General features: G+C 39.1%; 1 protein-coding gene across 3 annotated transcripts in view; it reads left to right on the top strand.

The window, feature by feature from the left end:
- Positions 1-18,051, top strand: part of ALG14 (ALG14 UDP-N-acetylglucosaminyltransferase subunit) — a 33,650-nt gene extending 15,599 nt beyond the window's left edge. For all 3 annotated transcript variants that reach the window (XM_075182324.1, XM_075182323.1, XM_075182322.1), the window contains one exon: positions 15,628-18,051. In XM_075182324.1, coding sequence (XP_075038425.1) covers positions 15,628-15,858 — 231 coding nt within the window. In that variant the 3' untranslated portion in view covers positions 15,859-18,051. The remainder of the gene's footprint in view (positions 1-15,627) is intronic.
- The last annotated feature ends 765 nt before the right edge of the window (positions 18,052-18,816 follow it).

Genomic DNA, 18,816 nt, shown 5'->3' with positions numbered 1-18,816 from the left:
GCCGACCAATTATGCAGATTGCACTAACTGGGCCACGTGTGGTTACCTTGCTCGGCCTGAGAACAAAGCTAGCGGACTGTTCCACATTAAACCGATATCCAATTGCTGTGTGTCAGGGATGGATTAACCTAAGGCCTCGGGCATTTGGGGTGCCCGTCGGCATTCATCAGGTCTGGTGCATCCCCGGCTCTGACTGTCAGCTGGTCAAGGAGAATGGCAGGCAGCTAACGGCAAATGTTATGCTGTTAGCTGCCTGCTGTCACGGTAGTGCCTCTGCGGTGCGCAGTAATCTCCTTACTGAGGAGATCTGGTGAGAGTGAGACTGGGTCATAGTCTCACTCTCACGAGAGATCTTCAGTATGGAGCTTGCTGCGCGCTGCAGAAGCACTACAGGGAGTGATGGAAGAACGGAAGGAGGTAAGCGCTGAGTAGGGGGGCTCACAGGGAGGGAGGCCCTCACAATACCCTGAGCCCGGGGGCCTCCATTTCTTAATCCGGCCTGCTGTGTGTACAGGCTGTCATGCCCTGCTATGGGCACTTTATTTTTAGAAGCTAAAGTTAGTGCTGAAACATGGTGCATTTAATACTGCCATTTACTTGTTCTCATTGGTCCATAATAGCAGTGCCACATGTTCTTAGAAGGCATCAGGAGATTCTGTATCTGGCTCATTATGAGTTCTCTGACTACTGTTCCATAGTTGAATATTATCGCTCCTTCTTGTATTTGCCACCAGGCCGAAAGTACTACGCTTGCACGCCCCCCCCCCCCCCCCCAAACTCCTGTATGATATCCCATAGCAGTAGAGATTGACACACAACACACAGGTATTAACATAATAATACAGTATATAGTAAAACAATACACAATAAAGCCTTTTTTAACACATCTGTCTTTCATAGAGCACATTATGACAAAGCTTTTTTTCCCCCAGACACAGCGATTACATGGTTCATAAAAGTATCACTCTAACTATGCTTTGAAGTTCACTTCCTTACAGTAAATGTCTGAGGCAACAGATGGCTTACACAATTTACTGTCCATTTGTATTATACGTTCAACATTGAAAACATTTTTGTATTGTGTTCAGCCTAATGGACATATTTTATTCATACAGTAGATTTTTATTTTCGTTAACATCAGCAACTTCTGTGACTTCTAATATCAGAATTGTCTAGTCATTGTGGAAGTAAGTTCAGTACATGGTAGAATGTTGAATAATGGGAGATGCAATTGATATATTGAGTTGGGGCTTTACCACCTTTTGGGTCAAGAGACCAGGGTGGAAAAAGATGTTACGGAGAAAAGATGAAGTTTGTTGTGTGCCATGTTGATGTCCACATATTATATTGTCTATATACAGAGTCCGGACACCTATATTTTATCACTTGCATACGTGTGCCTTTGCAATGAGCAGTCACTCCAACTGGAACTGGGTTTTAGAGCATGCCTACAAAAGAATATGTGATTAAAAAATTGTTACAAATGTGGGACATGGTTATACAATCATTGCCAAAAGTATTGGTACCCTTGCACAATTTTCTAATAATGGACCATTTGACGCATGTGATTCTTTGTCACTTTGGACCTGACCTCTACTGTGGTGAAAAGCACAGTGCCTGCACTATAATAAATCACTAATTAAATGAGCTTAATTAGTTCAAAAAAATAACATTGAGAAAGGAGCGAAAGTCAGAGGTCAGATATAAGATTGTAGCCAAGCATGGACAATCTCAAGTTTACAAATCAGGCTCCAGAGCTTGATGTTCCTGTTTCCGCTGTACATAATGTTGTTAGGAATGTTAAGTCCCATGGCACTGTAACCAACCTCCCTGGATGTGGCCGCAAGAGAAAACTGGATCGAAGATTGCGGCACAGGATTGTTCAAAGGGCGGTGAAAGCGCCTCGTTCAACTGCCAAACAGATTCAAGTTGACATTCATATATGTGATTCCACGGTTACAACTCGCATAATCTGTCGCCAATTCATTGAAACGGGTTATATGGTAGGAATCCTAGGATGGCACCACTGCTGAGAGAGACAGACATGAGAAAGAACAACTGGAGTTTGCCAAAACCTACCTGAACAATCCAAATACCTTCAATGGGAATGACCTGTGGACAGATGAGACCAAATTAGAGCTTTTTGGTAAAGCTCATCATGTCTGTTTGCAAAAAGTAAAATGAAAAGATGACCTTCCTTACAGTCTAATATGGAGTAGGTTCAGTGATGATTTTGGGTTTATCTGGCACTGAGTCTTGAGCAGCGTGTTCATGGCATCATGAAATCTGGAGATTACCAGGCTTTTTTCTGAATGCAATGTTGTACAGAGTATAAGGAAGCTGGGTCTCCGTGGAAGCTCATGGATCTTCCAGTAGGACAATGACCCCAAACACACTTCAAAAGGCATGTGGGTTTGGTTCAAGTGAAGACTCTGGATTGTTCTGAAGTGGCCGGTGATGAGTCCATATGTAATTCCCTTAGAACACATGTGGAGAGATGTGAAAACAACAGTTGGGAGAAGGAACCTTAAAATCTGGGAGAACTGGAGCAGTTTGCACCAGAATAGTGGACCAAACTGCCAACAGAGAGGTGCAGGAAGCTCATCCATGGCTATCTGAAGTGATTGTTTTTGCGTTTTTTTTTACCAAAGTCTATGCTACCAAATATTAAATCTAGGGTGTAAATTACATTTTCTTTTTTCTTTTTCATTTCTGATTTAAAAGCATATACAGTATTCAATTCAGAATAAAAAAAACAAAGGTTCTGTATATTAGCAGAGAGAATTGTGGAGACCGGATTATATTGTTAATTTCACTTTGTTCAGAGGAAATTGTGAGTTATTTGAAAGTGCAAGGATGCCAATATTTTTGGCCATGACTGTATAACTGACATTTTTCTGTTAATTTTTCATAAGTTTCAGAGAGGCCGTTTGTGAGCTGTTAAAAGATTAATCACTGTAGTCCTTCCTTATGTTTGTTTTATTGGTTCACCTAGAAACCTTACACAAAATAGCTCTTTATCTTGGTGTATATTTATATACAAATATGATTTACCCCCTATGTGTAAGGTACAGTAAGTAGAGACATTATTGCTGCCACATATTGTTTTCTCCTTAGATTCCTCTAATATTTGGCCCTCATACAGATACTTTTATAGCTGTTTGTATCTATGTGCCTTTCTGACATCACATGCCTTAATTCTAAATTCTGTCCAGTCTGTGGTTGAGAAACAGGTTTCCTTTATATTTAAGTGACCTGGGTGATTCTCTTATTGTTTACCCATTCCTGGTCTGACTTGCCTATTGACTTTTTTATTTGCTTGTGATCTTGATCTCTGCTCCTTTACAGACACTGACTTTTTGTTGTCTGTCTTGGCCATTGGGCTATCCCTGACTACTCTTCTGACTCTGTCCTGAAATAATTGGGGCTGGCTTGTGGATAGTGACCCATAGGCATCCTTCAATAAAGGATGTCATGCCCATTTGACTGCATTATTTAGGTTTAACCAGTGTAAAGTGCTAAGGGCACAGTGGTCTATTATCTATCCCTGATTATTATTGCCTATTCCATTTACTGGTTGAATGAAAGATTGTCTTTTGAGGGTTTTTTTTTTTTGTTTTTTGGGTTTGTTTTTTTTTTTAAAAAACACCTAAATATTAGGCTTACCGTTCCGTTTCACAAATACTTTTTAACTGTTTAGGGTTTTAAATATTTTCCCCAACCTCCTCTTTACTGACTACCACTTCCAACCCTAAGTGGGCTGAAGGTACAGAGTTGGTTTCTGTGGGGTGTAATGCTGGGTCCATTCATCCACCGAGAAAAATTTGAGATATGAAAGTTCACTTGCGGTAAGGTCAGTCCTAGGATTTGACAAATGAGGTGGCAGCATGGTAAACTGTGGTGATACCTACTCATATGCTTATGTGACTAGCTTTGCACATGTATGGTGTCCTGACGTTTTCAGAGATCCACCAGGGCTGTGAACATGGGCTCTAACAAAGAAGCCAACAGAGGTACAAGGGGTGTGGCATGCATTTAAAAAGTTAAAGCTATTAGACAAAAATGGCTCCTGCTTATGTAAATTTGAGGAATATAATGAACTCCTCCTTATCTGATTTGTCCTTGCTTCCCTGCCACCACTCACGCATGGGTATGGCAAGAACCCTCTTCATTTCCAAATTCTTCCACCTCCTCTTCCAATAGCATCACGGCATGCTAAATGAATATAGACTATTTTAGGTTGGGAATTCTCGTGGGGACACAGTGTGATATCATCGTACAGCACTCCCAAACTCATCTGAAATGTTTTAATTCAGAGAGTGGATTGAGGTGCTAATAGAGTAAGAAGTGCCATGCAGCGGATCGAAGTCATCAACCCAGTTGAAACACAGCCATCTTGGCACTGTAGGTGGTGTGCTGTGCCCACTTTACTCCACATGTACCTGAAGCAGCACTGTTGCAAGACAAATATCGGGGGGAAAAATATTATACCAGCTTATAATTGGTGCCAACCTGGTGCCCTCAAGTAGCTATATGGCAAATACAGCCATAACTAGCAGTGCTGCCTCTAAGAGGTTATTGGGATCTGTAGGAATCAATCACGTTGCATATGACAACTGTTTGTCTGGATATTAAAAGTAAAGGTGAGGGAAAAACTACTCTCCCATGGGACACAGGACATAACCAATATGTAAGCTACAAGAATCTCTCCAATCTTTTGTTAGCGGTTTGTTTTAAAGCCACTTCAGGGTTAATTTATCTAATGTTTGTTTTGTTGAATTGCACCTGTGAAGGTTTACAGTGGTCCTTTGTATCCACATATACCAGTGTAGATACAAACTAAAAAAAACAAACATAGATCTGTTACTTTTTGGAACCACTACAGCTCATTCTTTCAGGCTAACATGCATTTAGAAACAAAACCAGAGAAAAATAAGCCCGCGCTCAGTATATCCCACATTATATATGGTACCAGCTGCTTGGCAACAAGCCCGCGCTCGGTATATCCCATATTGTATGTGGTACCAGCTGCGTGGCAATATAAATGCCCATATATGTATACAAAACAGAAAGAAAGTTGTCAGCGCTTATCCTTTTAAACTGCATATCTGTGTGTGTCTAGCAAAATGAAAACGTGAGGTATTAGTTCATATTTTGATCAAAAGACTTAAGCCTGCATCCCAACGTCAAGGGTACCTCATTATATGCAGGTCCTACACTGACCTATATGCTTTAAACACTATTAAAATGCAGTTCAAATCAGATGCACTCACCTCCCAGGTATAGGGGTTTACATCTAGCAAAGGCTGGCTTGTGAGCCACACCCAAATGTGCCTTAAATAGGCTTGATGGACAGCTGCTATGACAGAAAGGCAATATTTTGAAACAAAACCAGAGAAAAATATGAACTAATACCTCATGTTTTCATTTTGCTAGACGCACACAGATATGCAGTTTAAAGGATAAGCGCTGACAACTAAAAAAAACTCTGTATAGTTTTGTACGCATGAATCGCATGCTGATGGTGGCAGATACTTTATAAAGACCTTTTACCTGTCTGCTAATATCCTATCTACACAACAACTGTAGATTCATAGATCCTAATATTGCAATATATTAATGAAAAGGGGAATTATTTAATAGAAAGTAGTTTGCAATAATATAAATGCTTGTGTGACTTTAGATAGTTCCATTGTAGCTTGTTTTGGTGGTTGTAATTGAGTTTATGAGCCGAACATCTTATAGATGTTGTTTCATACAAAAGCTAATGTTTAGGACCTAAACAAGGTAATTTATACAGCAACATGGGGCATTTGGACAAAGTGATTTTGTTTTTACATTGTGATTTGTGTTTATGGTGATATAAATACACGTCTTCATTTGTCAAGTCCCCCTTTCTGATAGGATATATAGGGTTTGGAAAGAAGTGTTTGACCTGATTATCTTCTTTCCTTCATTTTGAAGTGCCCATGATTGAATCAATAATTCACTATATGTGATTTGCTTTACTGATGTCTGAACTGTGGTATAACTACTTTTCCTGTGTCTGTTTAAATGTTGAAATTCTTTTGGTCCTGGATCACTGGGTACTTTTAGTTTTAAAAAAAAAAAAAAAAAAAAAAAAAAATTTATTAAATGAAAAGATTTTGGTTCCATTTTGTTTTTATTCTTTCTCACAACCAAGCCTGACTGATATGTGAATTATTTAAGAACACAGAGCATTATTACATGGAGTTTAATATGCGGAATATGTTCATTGTTTTTAAAAAGGATACCAACATGACATGCAGTAATATAATTGCAAAACAGTCTCTGAAAATAAACACGTAATAAAAATAGTGGGGGAAAAAACACACATCTATTTTCATGTAACTGCTGCCTGGGGGATAGCACAGCTTCTACGTAGCAGACTGACCCCCCCCCCCCCCCCCCCCCCCCCCAAAACCTGATAGTAATTCAATGATTTTGTAAACATTCATTTGCTGCTCACAAACCCACGTCACTGTGAGCATGATAAAAAAAAAATGTCTGAGTATGCTGATTGGTTTTACAAACCTTTTATGGAATTTGTTCGCCAACACTCTAGTACTAAGTTCTACTAATATTTCTCGAGAACAGTACAAAAGTTAATAATTCCCTTAAGCCAAATATGAATTTACACACGGATATATATGCAACATTAATGTTGTTTGATACATGGTTTGGGCAAGTGCTTGAATCTTTCCACATATGAGGTGGTGTGTGGGGTATCATAAACCATAGTGGACAGGTCCTCTGGACACAGGCCTCTCTTGCATAATCAATTCCAACTAGCTGACAACAACCAGGTCTCTTAAGAGTGCATCAATATACATTTAACCCCTGGTTTACCTAGGTTAGGTACACACTGAAGAATTTTACGACCAACGTGTTATCTACAGCGATTCTACCTTCGACCGAAGGCCTAGTCACTCGGACGATTAAGGCGTACACACTAGTCACGTTTTAAACGATTAACGAAAGACCGACCATCCAGGCAGTGACTTTCCACAGCCATATTGTCGTGAGCAAAGATTAGAATTGTGTAGACACTGAAACGACTTATGAGGTTCATGTAACAATATCCCCAAGAAATTTATATAAGGGGCAGAGCATGTTCAATAGTAACCACCCCAAACCTCATAAAAAAGCGAAGGTAACACATTTTCTTCATACATTTGTACACAATAAAGTGACACATAGGTATAGTTAAGGCGGCAGACATAAGCAATACACATATAAATGAAACATTGTTGTTGTTTTTTAATAACACTACACTGACAAAGGTTTCTAATTAAACTGGCAGACATATGCTGTACGCATTAATGCAATAGACACTTGCTATTGCTTTACCGCTAAAAGCACCTAATTACCAAATGAGTGCCCTTCGGACACCACACCATGGGGGACTGGTACAGGCATCAGAAATTAACATACACACGCCCCCAAAGAAGTCACAGCTTGAGGAACTATCGGCAGTTGCTCGTGGATCGATCGGAAACTTATACATACTACATGATTGTTAGGTGGATTGGTCGGAAAATATTACACAGTATGACCAATCAATGAGCCAACAATCGACACTTTGGAACGACTTTCGACCATCGTGTCACTATACACACTAACCAGACTTCCGACCGAACGGTTGTATGTCGCCTGATTTGTCCAATTATTGGACAAAAACGTGTACCTAGCCTTACACATAGTGACTTCACAGGTACTCCTATCTGGGATAGTAGTCATAGCCACATTGATATATTAGTTTCCAATCTCCTGATTATGCCATAACCATGACACATTACCTTTCCTTTTTGGTTCTTTGTTCCTTGTTTGGCCTCTCTGTTCCTCCTCATCATATCTACTTTGGCTCCACCGCTTAACGGGCAGTCAATGTGTATTTGCCACCTTAACAGGAGTATTCCCTATTTTAAGATGGGTTTATTCTTCAATAAATATTCACCCTCATTTTGGAAGTGAATCATTTTACAATAAGAACCCTATTTCTTTGTATATTTAAATGTCTACATCGGCAACAGTTGTTTGTTCAGCCAAGATAAAATGAAATTTCTAATAGGCAAAGATGGGAAAGTGTCTTCTAGTCCTAATCATCATTGATATTGAACAGAATACTTGTATTATTAGTTATAACAAACATGGGTGTACTCCTCTTTTCTTATTCAACAGCTCTAAAAAAAAAATAAAAAAAAATACCTTTTGAAGCATAGTGATTTTATACAGGTCACCTGATTCCAAAGTGACTTCTAATATCTGCAGACAATTACAGTTGTGGGTGCCTTATTCTTTAAAATACACAAATGTATTGACAACATAATGACACTGTTTATACTCACAAAATGTACAGGAGTTTACATGTATAGTAACCTTCCTTGTGCATTCTATATAAATATTTTATATTGACATTTGGTTTTACAATGTCTGTCATCATCCTTTTATGACAGGGAACTACATGTGCAGGATAATGACTATATTTAGTTACTTTTGGTTACAGAGGAGGACTAGGGGGCGTCCGTCTTCCTTTTTTACTCAGGCACTAAAATGTTTAGTTACGGCTACATGATGACCTATCTGAAAGTCGCTGGTACTGTGCTGTAAATATGCAGATTATTGGGGGCTGCATTACACGGTGGACATAAACTGTATAATATGCTGCTCTGGTTTCCTCCCACACTCCAAAGACCTACTAGTAGGTTAATTGGCCTCTGACAAGATTAGACCTTGTGTGTGTCTGTGTGCTAGGGAATATAGATTGTAAGCTCTACTAGGACAGGGAGTGATGAATTATTAAATATTCCCTGTAAAAGCGCTTTTATAATATGTAGGTGATATATAAATAACTGGTAATAAATGAAAAAAGGGCTGTGGGCTAATAAAAATAAATGCAGCCTTAACGATAACCCTGTCCCTAACTGTGCGCTTTGTCTCTTTAAATAACAGTGCCCCCAAAGGCATTAGACAAATTTCCCTGAGAACCACACGTTTAAAGAGACTAGTTGCTGATCTACATACCTACAGAACAATTCAGTGAGATCTTTTTAATGTATACAGAACAGACATGTGCTTCTAATTACCGAAAAATGCTAAAAATGTATCCGAATTTATTCTATTCACCTTTTTTGTAATAAATAAAGAGTAGTTGAGAAACATTAAAATATAAAATGCATTTAGTTGTCATACTACAACATGCCTCCCCACTGTCCCTATTTAGATGGGACAGTCCTGATTTGGGAGATGGCCAGATGTTCCATTCAATGGTGGGTATACCAGTGGCTGGTACACATGTCATTCAGTGGGTGTCTTTAGCGGTGTAGAAGGGGCGGCCCAGCACTTTGAAGTAGGTACCAGACACAAACCGAGGGAGACGTGGCACTCCCCAGCATGATGTGGCCACACCCCTGTATGGCGTAACCATTCCCCCTTTGCAACATGACCATTCCCCCTTCGCATAAGCGCTCACCGGCTTTGCATGAACGCTCACCGGCTTTGCAGTAGCTTGCACCTAGAAGTTGGGTGATATTCTACAAATCTTTCAAATGAACCACTGTTTCTGCCTGGATTAAAGAATGTGAACAAAAGCATAGAAGTCTAGAGAAAAGGTGGGGAATGATTTGGTTATATCATTAAATAAATATTACATTTATAAAATGTGACACTTTCCGTGAGTAGCTTTGTATAAATTTCATAACGTTTGTACAGTTTTTTTTATCAGTTTTCTGACCATCAAGAAATCCTATTAAAAGCATTGTATGAATCCTTTTTTAATTTTTTATTCAACAGATGTCTTTCATTAGGGGCAGAAATGTTTTTTTTTTGTTTGTTTTTCCGGTTTCTAAAAATAACGACATGGGTCTCTTTGAGAATTGAGTTTCGTCAGCGCTTGGTAAAATATTGCTAACGCTCCCATGCTTTCTGTATTCCTCTGGATGCAATAATTCACATTCTGTGACCTGGCATCATTTGGTGCATCAGTGATCTCGCATAGCTGCTGAAAACATATTGAATGCTACTAATTTTCCTCGCCAAGAAAGGAAGTGTAGAGATTCTTTGCATTCAGTCACCACATGCAGAGTTAAATCATTACAAGTGATCAGGAGTGTCAGACGTTCATTCACAACACTTCACATATATTCACTTTAATCGCTTAACAGGTGTATTTCATCTCTAGAGAATTCTAGTTATCCCAGGATTTCTTATTGGACTGACCTTATCCCATTGGTTAATGTTTGAATGTTTATAAAAAGACCTAGCAGGGGTTATACATGGTTATTCGTTAACTTATTAAGTTACTTAAATATGTTTACAAAGAGTGACCGTACTATCACTCTTCCTGATGCATAGCTACCCCCTGCGGTGCTTAACTGTTTGTCAATAATGCATTTTCTCTTGCTAATTATGTGATACCTCTGTACAGGACTCCAGTTTACTTGTATCTTACGGTTTGTACTATGGAGGTCCTTAAGACTCCACCTTAGTGCATCTTATTGCGCTGGGTCAACCAGTTATGACCTGAAACAATAGCCTAGCCCAACTCACTTTGAAATATATCCAGACTTGGGGCTCAAAGTGGGAGAGTGCTGAGAATGACAATCCTTAAATAGTGAGGATGGCCAGATCCAGAGATAGTCATGTGTCAATTTAAAATCCTTGAGTTTGCTAGCGCCAGCCTTTACTTTCATAGACTGAGGGCTAGATTTACTAAGCTGTGGGTTTGAAAAAGTGAGGATGTTGCCTATAGCAACCAATCAGATTCTAGCTTTCATTTTTTTAGTACCTTCTACAAAATGATAGCTAGAATCTGATTGGTTGTTATAGGCAACATCACCACTTTTTCAAACCTGCAGCTTAGTAAATCTAGCTCTAAGTCTGTTTTATTCCCCCTGTTTGTTTTCTCTGAAACTTTCTCAAAACCGGATTGCTTGATCGCATTCAGCAGAGGGTGACGTGGGCCGACTTATGCCAGTCTCCCTGGCAACATGCGAGGTTTTGGGACAGATGGTGAAAGTTCAGACCTAGTTAACAACACCCAGCCTGGTCAGCCTCTTACTTGCTGTTATGCTGTTTTTTATCTCAACTTTATTTATAAAAACACCAACACACATTTTCCACAAACAAAGTAAGGACTGGTAGAGGACAAGACAATTTACATTGCATAAAGCCGGTAAGGACTGTGTAAATTGCCCAAGCCCAGTACACATGAAAACATAAGAAGAACGCGCAAGTTACACATACATTTCGTTGGTCTGAAATATACAGATAATTGTAGTATAATACCTTAACCGATGTATAAGAGGGTTAGGTTTTATTTTTGGTTCTAATGCTGTTTTATCTTTTAACAATATTAGTATAAGCTTTTATCATTTCAATAAAATTATCTATCAAGTGCTTTTCTTATCATCTTTTTCCTCCACTATTTGAAATATTCATTCCTGTTACTGGTCTGCCAGCATTGCAGGGGTTAACCCCCGGTTGGAGGTGCCGCTGACTGGTGCTACATACAGAAGCTTCCTGCTGGACACGCTCCCCGACTCGTTCAACCCTCTGTTAAACAAAGCAAGGCCACACGGGAACACTCGTTGCTCCTGGTGGAACCATCAACACTGGGCTGTCCTGCCTTTTATAGTGAGGACGAGGTGGGCCTATCAGACTCCATGAGGAGTTATCCTCTTCCTCATCTGTGGTAGCTGCACATGCAGCGAGAGAGAGAACGTAATGATGCCACCACAGGAGCATGTATTGGAGCGAGCACAACAGTGTTGCTTTGCGTGTAGCTGCAGCTACTATAAATTCAATTTATTTTTTTGTCCTCCAAGTAAATGTCTTGGAGGAGTAAATGATGATAGGATGTCTGTAATAATAAGGAAGCTATCACACTCACACCGATCAAAAGAAGTCATTGTTAGCTTGGATTAAAAAAAAAAAGTTCACCTGGAAGCCTAACTATTTTTGTTCCCGTAATGGCACATCCTCAAACACACAAGGCCTTATGTTTCTACATAAGAAGACTAACGGTGGCTGCCTTTAATCAGTGTGAGTGCTTTAATTTTCTTGTTATATCCCACATTGCTTGTGGGCAGTGGAGCAGCTACTGCCGCGTCTTACACCACAAAACCAGAGGAAAACCAAGCCTGCGCTCTGTACATCTCATATTATATATGGTGCCCGCGTTCGGTATATCCCATATTGTATAGGGTACCAGCTGCGTGGCAATATAAATGCCAATATATGTATACAGAACAAAAAAGACAGTTGTCTTACCTCATGTTTTCATTTTGCTAGATACACACAGATATGCAGTGCTAAGGATAAGCGCTGACAACGGTCTTTTTTGTCTTACACCACAAACCTTGGATCAGTAACCAAGGGAAGGTGAGGATTATCTCACCACTAGAGGCAGATAAATAGTTTACAGAGGACTTATGCTTTCTTACATTCATAGTATTTTGAAAATAGCTGGTCTGGGTGAAAGTGATATTTAATTTCATTCATATTATTATGTATATTCTGTTATTGAATGTCTGACATTTTGAGAATTCTAATCCTATAAACAACTAGTCTATAGTTGTCTAATATTCCATTAATTGGGAGTTATTAACACAAGTAGTACTTATGACCATACTGTCTATAGGTGTAAACAGGGCTGCCATCAGAAACTGTGGGGCCCAGTACTAATTAATCTGGCAAGGCCCCCCTCCTCATACATGTGCCCCCCTCTCTTTGCCATACATGCGCTCCCTATCCCTCATCACAGTACATTCCACCCACTCCCTCATCACAGTAAGTGTCCCCCTCTCCCCTCCCTGCATTCACAGTTAATGTCCCGTCCCGTCCCCACAATCACAGTTAATGTCCCTTCTTCTATTTGCTCCTCTCCCATAAAATGAATACCTAATTAACTTACCTTCTCCGCGACACTGCAGCTCCCGGTCACTGAGACACTGGGAGCACGGAGCGCAGTGAAGATGTCGCCACGTCGCGCTCCCAGCCTATCATAGCCTGGGAGGCGGAGCTGCAGCATTGCGGAGAAGAAGGGGCAGCACTGTCAGTCGGACTGAGAGGCCCGGGCAGTCCAGGGAACCCGGACAGACGGAGAGGTCTGTCCGGGTCCCCTACACTGTTCGGTCCCCTCGCAGCAGTACTGGCCGTACCCCCCTGATGGCGACCCTGGGTGTAAATACCGGAGTTAAAGGAATAGGTCCCAGTACCTGGTGTATATCAGTTCTGGCTTGAAAATGTAACACTCTAAGTGCCAAGAAAACATGGCCACTGTTTCAGTGTAGCTGAACCTTACTGTTGCTTGTTGTTAGTAAATGTCTTACCTGAGAAACGTCTAAGACAAAACTGCTATTCACACGGCCCATTTGAAAATAGGAATTTAAGAGGAAAAAGCCCAAAAGTGTATTCAGCTTTAGCTGTCTCCTAAAACAATTCTATAATCATTGCTTGTGGTCCAGAACAAAGAATGACTATACAGGTACTCCTCACTTAACGACCGAGTTCCGTTCCTACGACTAGGTCGTTAAGCGAATTGGTCGCTAAGTGAGTACAGTACTGTTATATGCACCTACATGTATTGTAATCATTTTTATTGATTCTGAATGAAGAAATAGACTAAAGAAAACTGTATTTTGTTAGTTTGCTTTACATTACATAACACTGCATAACAGAAAATAAACATGTGTACAGTAAAGCTCTACAAACAGCAGCAATTATAACAATGAGGACCCAGGGAGAACCTGGTTGTAACTCCGAGCGGTCATTAAATGGGTAGGTTGTTAAGTGAGGAGTACCTGTATACGGTTTCTGTCGTCTGCTGCTGTATAGTTTTATAAAAATCTAAAATTATATTGTTCCGAGAGCTCCCATTTTAGTGTATTGGGGTAAGCTTTGACTTTACAGAACCAGTCCATGGATTTAGAGTTTTAACTTTTTTTTTTATTCCTCGGATTACGATGATTTGGGGGAGGGGGCTACAGACTACTACAGAAAATACATGAAGCAAGACAATACATATGTGTGTGCATGTACCACATAATAACCTTATACGTGTTGGTATCGTGTTGTGTTTCTATTTTTTTTTTATGCTTTAACAATACTGATGGAAAAGAAAACACTTGTGTGCAGACCGTTTTTGTCCCTGTTTGGCTGTTTTTAAACGTTGGAGAGTAGCTGAATATATGTTGATATATAGGGAAAAACTTCATATATTTTTGTAATCATTACCAATGAATCAAGTTGTCGGTTCACTATACCTTTTTGAAGGTTGTCATTTGTACATAATAATGTTAATGATAGTAAATATTTATTCTGGGAGTTTCCTAGTTTGTAATTATTCTGTCATAGGACTCATGTTCAGGCGATAATATCGAAAGAATGGTGTCAATCATTCTACTCGTAATTATAGACATGTGAGGCTGTGCAAACTGAACCAGGGGCTTAGAACCATTAGCAATGATAGTGCTGACATTGTAATCCTATGTGTATATATAGGTCACACTGTATCATCATGTAAATTAATTCTGAGGATTAGTCAAAACAAGGCACCCGACATGAACTCAAGGCAAGGTCACCAGGAAGAAAATATCGATATCTGACCTCCTTAATGACAGTGTTACAAAGAAGAGCTATTTAGTTTCATTTCCAGAAAACAAAAATCTTCTTTTTTTTCTTTTTTTTTAAATAAAGCATTTACTCTGAAGATCCATCACACAGTACTGTGCATTTTGATAGCGAAGATCATAGCAGGTCCTGAAAATGCAATGTCTCCTGTACATTCTATCTTAATATAGTGCACAAATGCATTTCCTTTTTTTTTCTTTTTTTAATTTTTCTTTTTTAGTTTTATATTCACTTAAATAAAATGCATACCTCCCAACTGTCCCGATTTTGGTGGGACAGGCCCGATATGATGACCTGATCAGACTGAATGGTTAGGCGGTATGTCCCACTCACTGCTGCTCAGCATAGCAGAGTAGTGCTTAGTGGGTGCCGCATGCACCTAATGCACCCGCCATTAAAAGGGTGTTTTTAGGGAAAAGAAAGGAGACATTGGACACGCCCAAGTTGGGAGTTATGAAATATAGAGATTTGTTAAAAAAAATAAAAATAAAAAATATGGTCTCTCTACTTCCCACACTCACACAATCAATATTTATGCTCTGTCTAATATTTTAATGTGCAAGGATTTAATAGTGAATTCAGAATGTAAATGCACCTTTCGTTAATCTGATAATAGGGTATCATCTATTCATTACTTCTTCTGGCTGTATATCATATTACATAAAACCTCAGCAGTAAGCACACAGATGCTGGCATTGTATTTTCACCATTTAAACTTATCAAAGGGACACTTATCTTGTGCACGATAAAACTTCTGTAGATACTAGAGGAGTGCGTGTCAGTGGTTAGTACTTCACTAATTATATCATTAGTGTCATGCCAAGGTACGTCAAGTGATACAGAGACGTTTTGTAAGTGATATCTAAACTCCTACTAATTTCATTTAACTATTGGTGTGACTGATGGATAAATAACTCTTCTTCTGTCTGTGATTATAAGGAGTATGTGACTTTTATTTCTGCTTTATCCTTCTAGATCTTATGCAATGGGCCTGGGACATGCATTCCTGTGTGTTTCTCTGCACTCCTGCTCCAAATCTTGGGCATAAACAAAATCATCATAGTCTATGTGGAAAGCATCTGTCGGGTGGAATCTCTCTCATTATCAGGGAAACTTCTGTACTACTTTGTGGACTATTTCATTGTCCAATGGCCTCTTCTGAAGGACAAGTACCCAAATTCCATATATTTGGGAAGAATAGTTTAAAACACAAGCACAGAAAGTAGCACCTGCAGATGCCAAACATATTTACTGCTTGTGATCAAAGTATAATCTCCATTATACAACAAATCTGACTATTTGTCTTCATATGTTACAAATAAGCAGGTCACCACTTAGGTCTATTAGAATGAAACAAACGAGGTCTGAACCATGGAATTATCTTTCTCCTTTTGTTCTTTGCCTGCTTGTAAAATTGAAACCACATTGCAGGAGCACACTTCACAGAAATTGGAGCATTCTTGGCGCAATTGGCATCAAATATGTATATAATGATGGAACTGATGCCGTTGCAGGTTGCAGGCTTACAATGGATACGGGGCCAGGAGATGAGCAGGGGCCTGGAGCCAGGGATGGACGGACTCCAAATTTTGATCTAGGGCCCAATGATTGTGTGTGTGTGTGTGTGTGTGTGTGTGTGTGTGTGTGATCATCTGCATCATTGTTATGTAATATAATATCTGGAATAGAAATTGAGGCTCTTGCACATTTTATCAAATTGTTAATATCCATCAATCACAACAAGGTGACCTCATTCACATGGATACCTATTACATCAGTTTATTTCTGTAACAGGAAGGTTTTCCTTTCTAGTATTTGCATACATTCTACCAATAATGCAGGTAGGAACCTGGTTATATGGTGTTTTAATTAAAAACACCTATGAATAGACGCTCGGCAAAAATGAAAGCGGTCACAACTCTCAAAATAATGCAGAGATGCAGGGAGGTTTGGTCTGCACCCCTGACTTCTTCAAAATGTATGGAAAGGTGCTAGACTGTTTTGCATTTTATAGGACACTAGAAGTGCAAACTGCTTATAAACTGGGTATCTTTTTACTTATCTTGGTTTCTTGTAATTTAACTTCCAGTGCTCCTTTTGAGAGGTTTGTGCTTTTGGATCAGCTATGTGTCTTTTTCCAAGACGGATACTGATGATGATTTGTTACATGGTGGTATCTAAATCAACAGCGACTATAATACTGTATCGATTAGCCTCACTCTCACTGTTCAGTGCACCTTTGCAAAAACATAACTATTGGTATATTGTAACCCATGTAAATGCTATGGGGCTCAGTTGCAGGGGACTCCAAGGCCTGAACAGAAACATGCCCCTACGGGTTCCTTGGGGGGACAGAACAATCTTCAGCTGATGGGTGTGACTTCAGCAATGTAGCTTAACGTACAAAAGGATTCCATCAGAATTTCACTATGGACCCTTATATCTCGTCACCTCTACATGTGTCCTGTATAAAGGAAAAAGCCCTTATTATAATCTCCTAAACTTCTATTGTAACTGAGAACTGATATTTCTCTTCAACGTAGAAGTTGTTTTACATAAGAGATACTACAACTTTATATGTAGATAGCACAGGGACTAAATATTTGAGATCATTTTGATGATGAAGGCCTTGTTTCCTATGCACATCAGACTTCTCGTTAACAAGCCTATTAAGGGATACTGCATGGTGCCTTTCAGAGGTTATAGTGACATGGCAGAAGACACTAGTTTGTAAAGTGCTGTGTAACGTGGTGCTATACAAATTAATGATGCAAAAATAAATAAGTAGGTAGCAAGGAAGGTTGTATACAATGCCAGGTATTCTAACTCCTGGGGGTAAATTTATCAAGCTGCAGGTTTGAAAAAGTGGAGATGTTGCCTATTGCAACCAATCAGAGTCTAGCTGTCATTTTGTAGAATGTACTAAATAAATAACTAGGATCTGATTGGTTGCTATAGGCAACATCTCCACTTTTTCAAACCCGCAGCTTGATAAATTTACCCCCTAGCGTGGGAACTTGCACTTATATTTTGCAAATATTACAGCATTCCTTGTTATATTTAATTTGTATTTTGGTGGATTTTTACTGTGTTGTTTAATGCAACATCATAAAAGGTTCTGTGTTCTCCCTTGATATATGATAAAACACAATGAAATAGCTGTTTCTTTATTTTAGAGGCCGTGTTATGGAGAGAAACTAGCATTAAAATGATTGTAATGCTGTTTATGATTAAACACAGGCTTGCAGGTAAATTATACCTTATGTTTCTTTTTGAATCCTGCCAAAATAGACTTCACCAGTGTCTCTTTCTGTTTAATATATTTTTAATAATGCATTTTAAAATTTAAGAAACGCTTGTTGCTTGGGCATTAATCATGCCAAATAACAATGTCTAATGCTGATCTTGTACTGTAAATTACTGCTCAAGGTCACAATGGGGGAGCTTGTCTTACCATAGTATCACCAGATGCTTAATATTCCTATACAAAACTCTGTGTGACTGTCTGACATTTCAAAACAGAATTTAACTTGCCAGAGGAGGTGGTTGTTTTGAAAACTTACAGCAATGATAGTTTGTCAGATTTAACAGACTGTAACATACAGATAAATGGGCATACGTTTTTGTTTTTTATTTTTTTAATCTGAAGCCAATATTGGTGTTACCATCAATCAGAGGTTGAATGAAACCGGAAATTATTTATTGTATAACCTTCACCACATGCAGCCAGTTGGTAAATGTCTTTCAGTCTATCCAGCTGAACAGCGACTTACCTCCAACAGAGGTGGTGTACAAGACAAGTTACTACTTCCAGAGACACCAGATTCAACCTCACAACAAATATACTGCAATAAATTAAAAAAAGGTGCAAGAGTGTGGTGTATTTTGGTGTGTAATGTTCTACATGTAATCGCTAAATTTCTTTAGTAAAGCTTGTACGTCTTAAATTGTCCACATGCATGGCAATCCAGGTCGTTCCACCTAATTACAATGAGTAAGATATTAAGCCAATTTGCAGATTGGGACAATTAACTGAATCACAATGGAACACAGGCATTCTGGTCAGCAATTATCAGGCAATTAGATTAACAGCCTTGCCCAATGAAATCCGATCAGAATTTGATTATCTGGAAGAATTGTTTTCAAACTACTCGCACTAGAATA

The sequence above is a fragment of the Mixophyes fleayi genome, chromosome 8 (assembly GCF_038048845.1).
Source record: "Mixophyes fleayi isolate aMixFle1 chromosome 8, aMixFle1.hap1, whole genome shotgun sequence".
NCBI lineage: Eukaryota > Metazoa > Chordata > Amphibia > Anura > Limnodynastidae > Mixophyes > Mixophyes fleayi.
The sequence above is the reverse complement of the archived record's forward strand: the minus strand, read 5'-3'. Positions and strand labels throughout refer to the sequence as shown.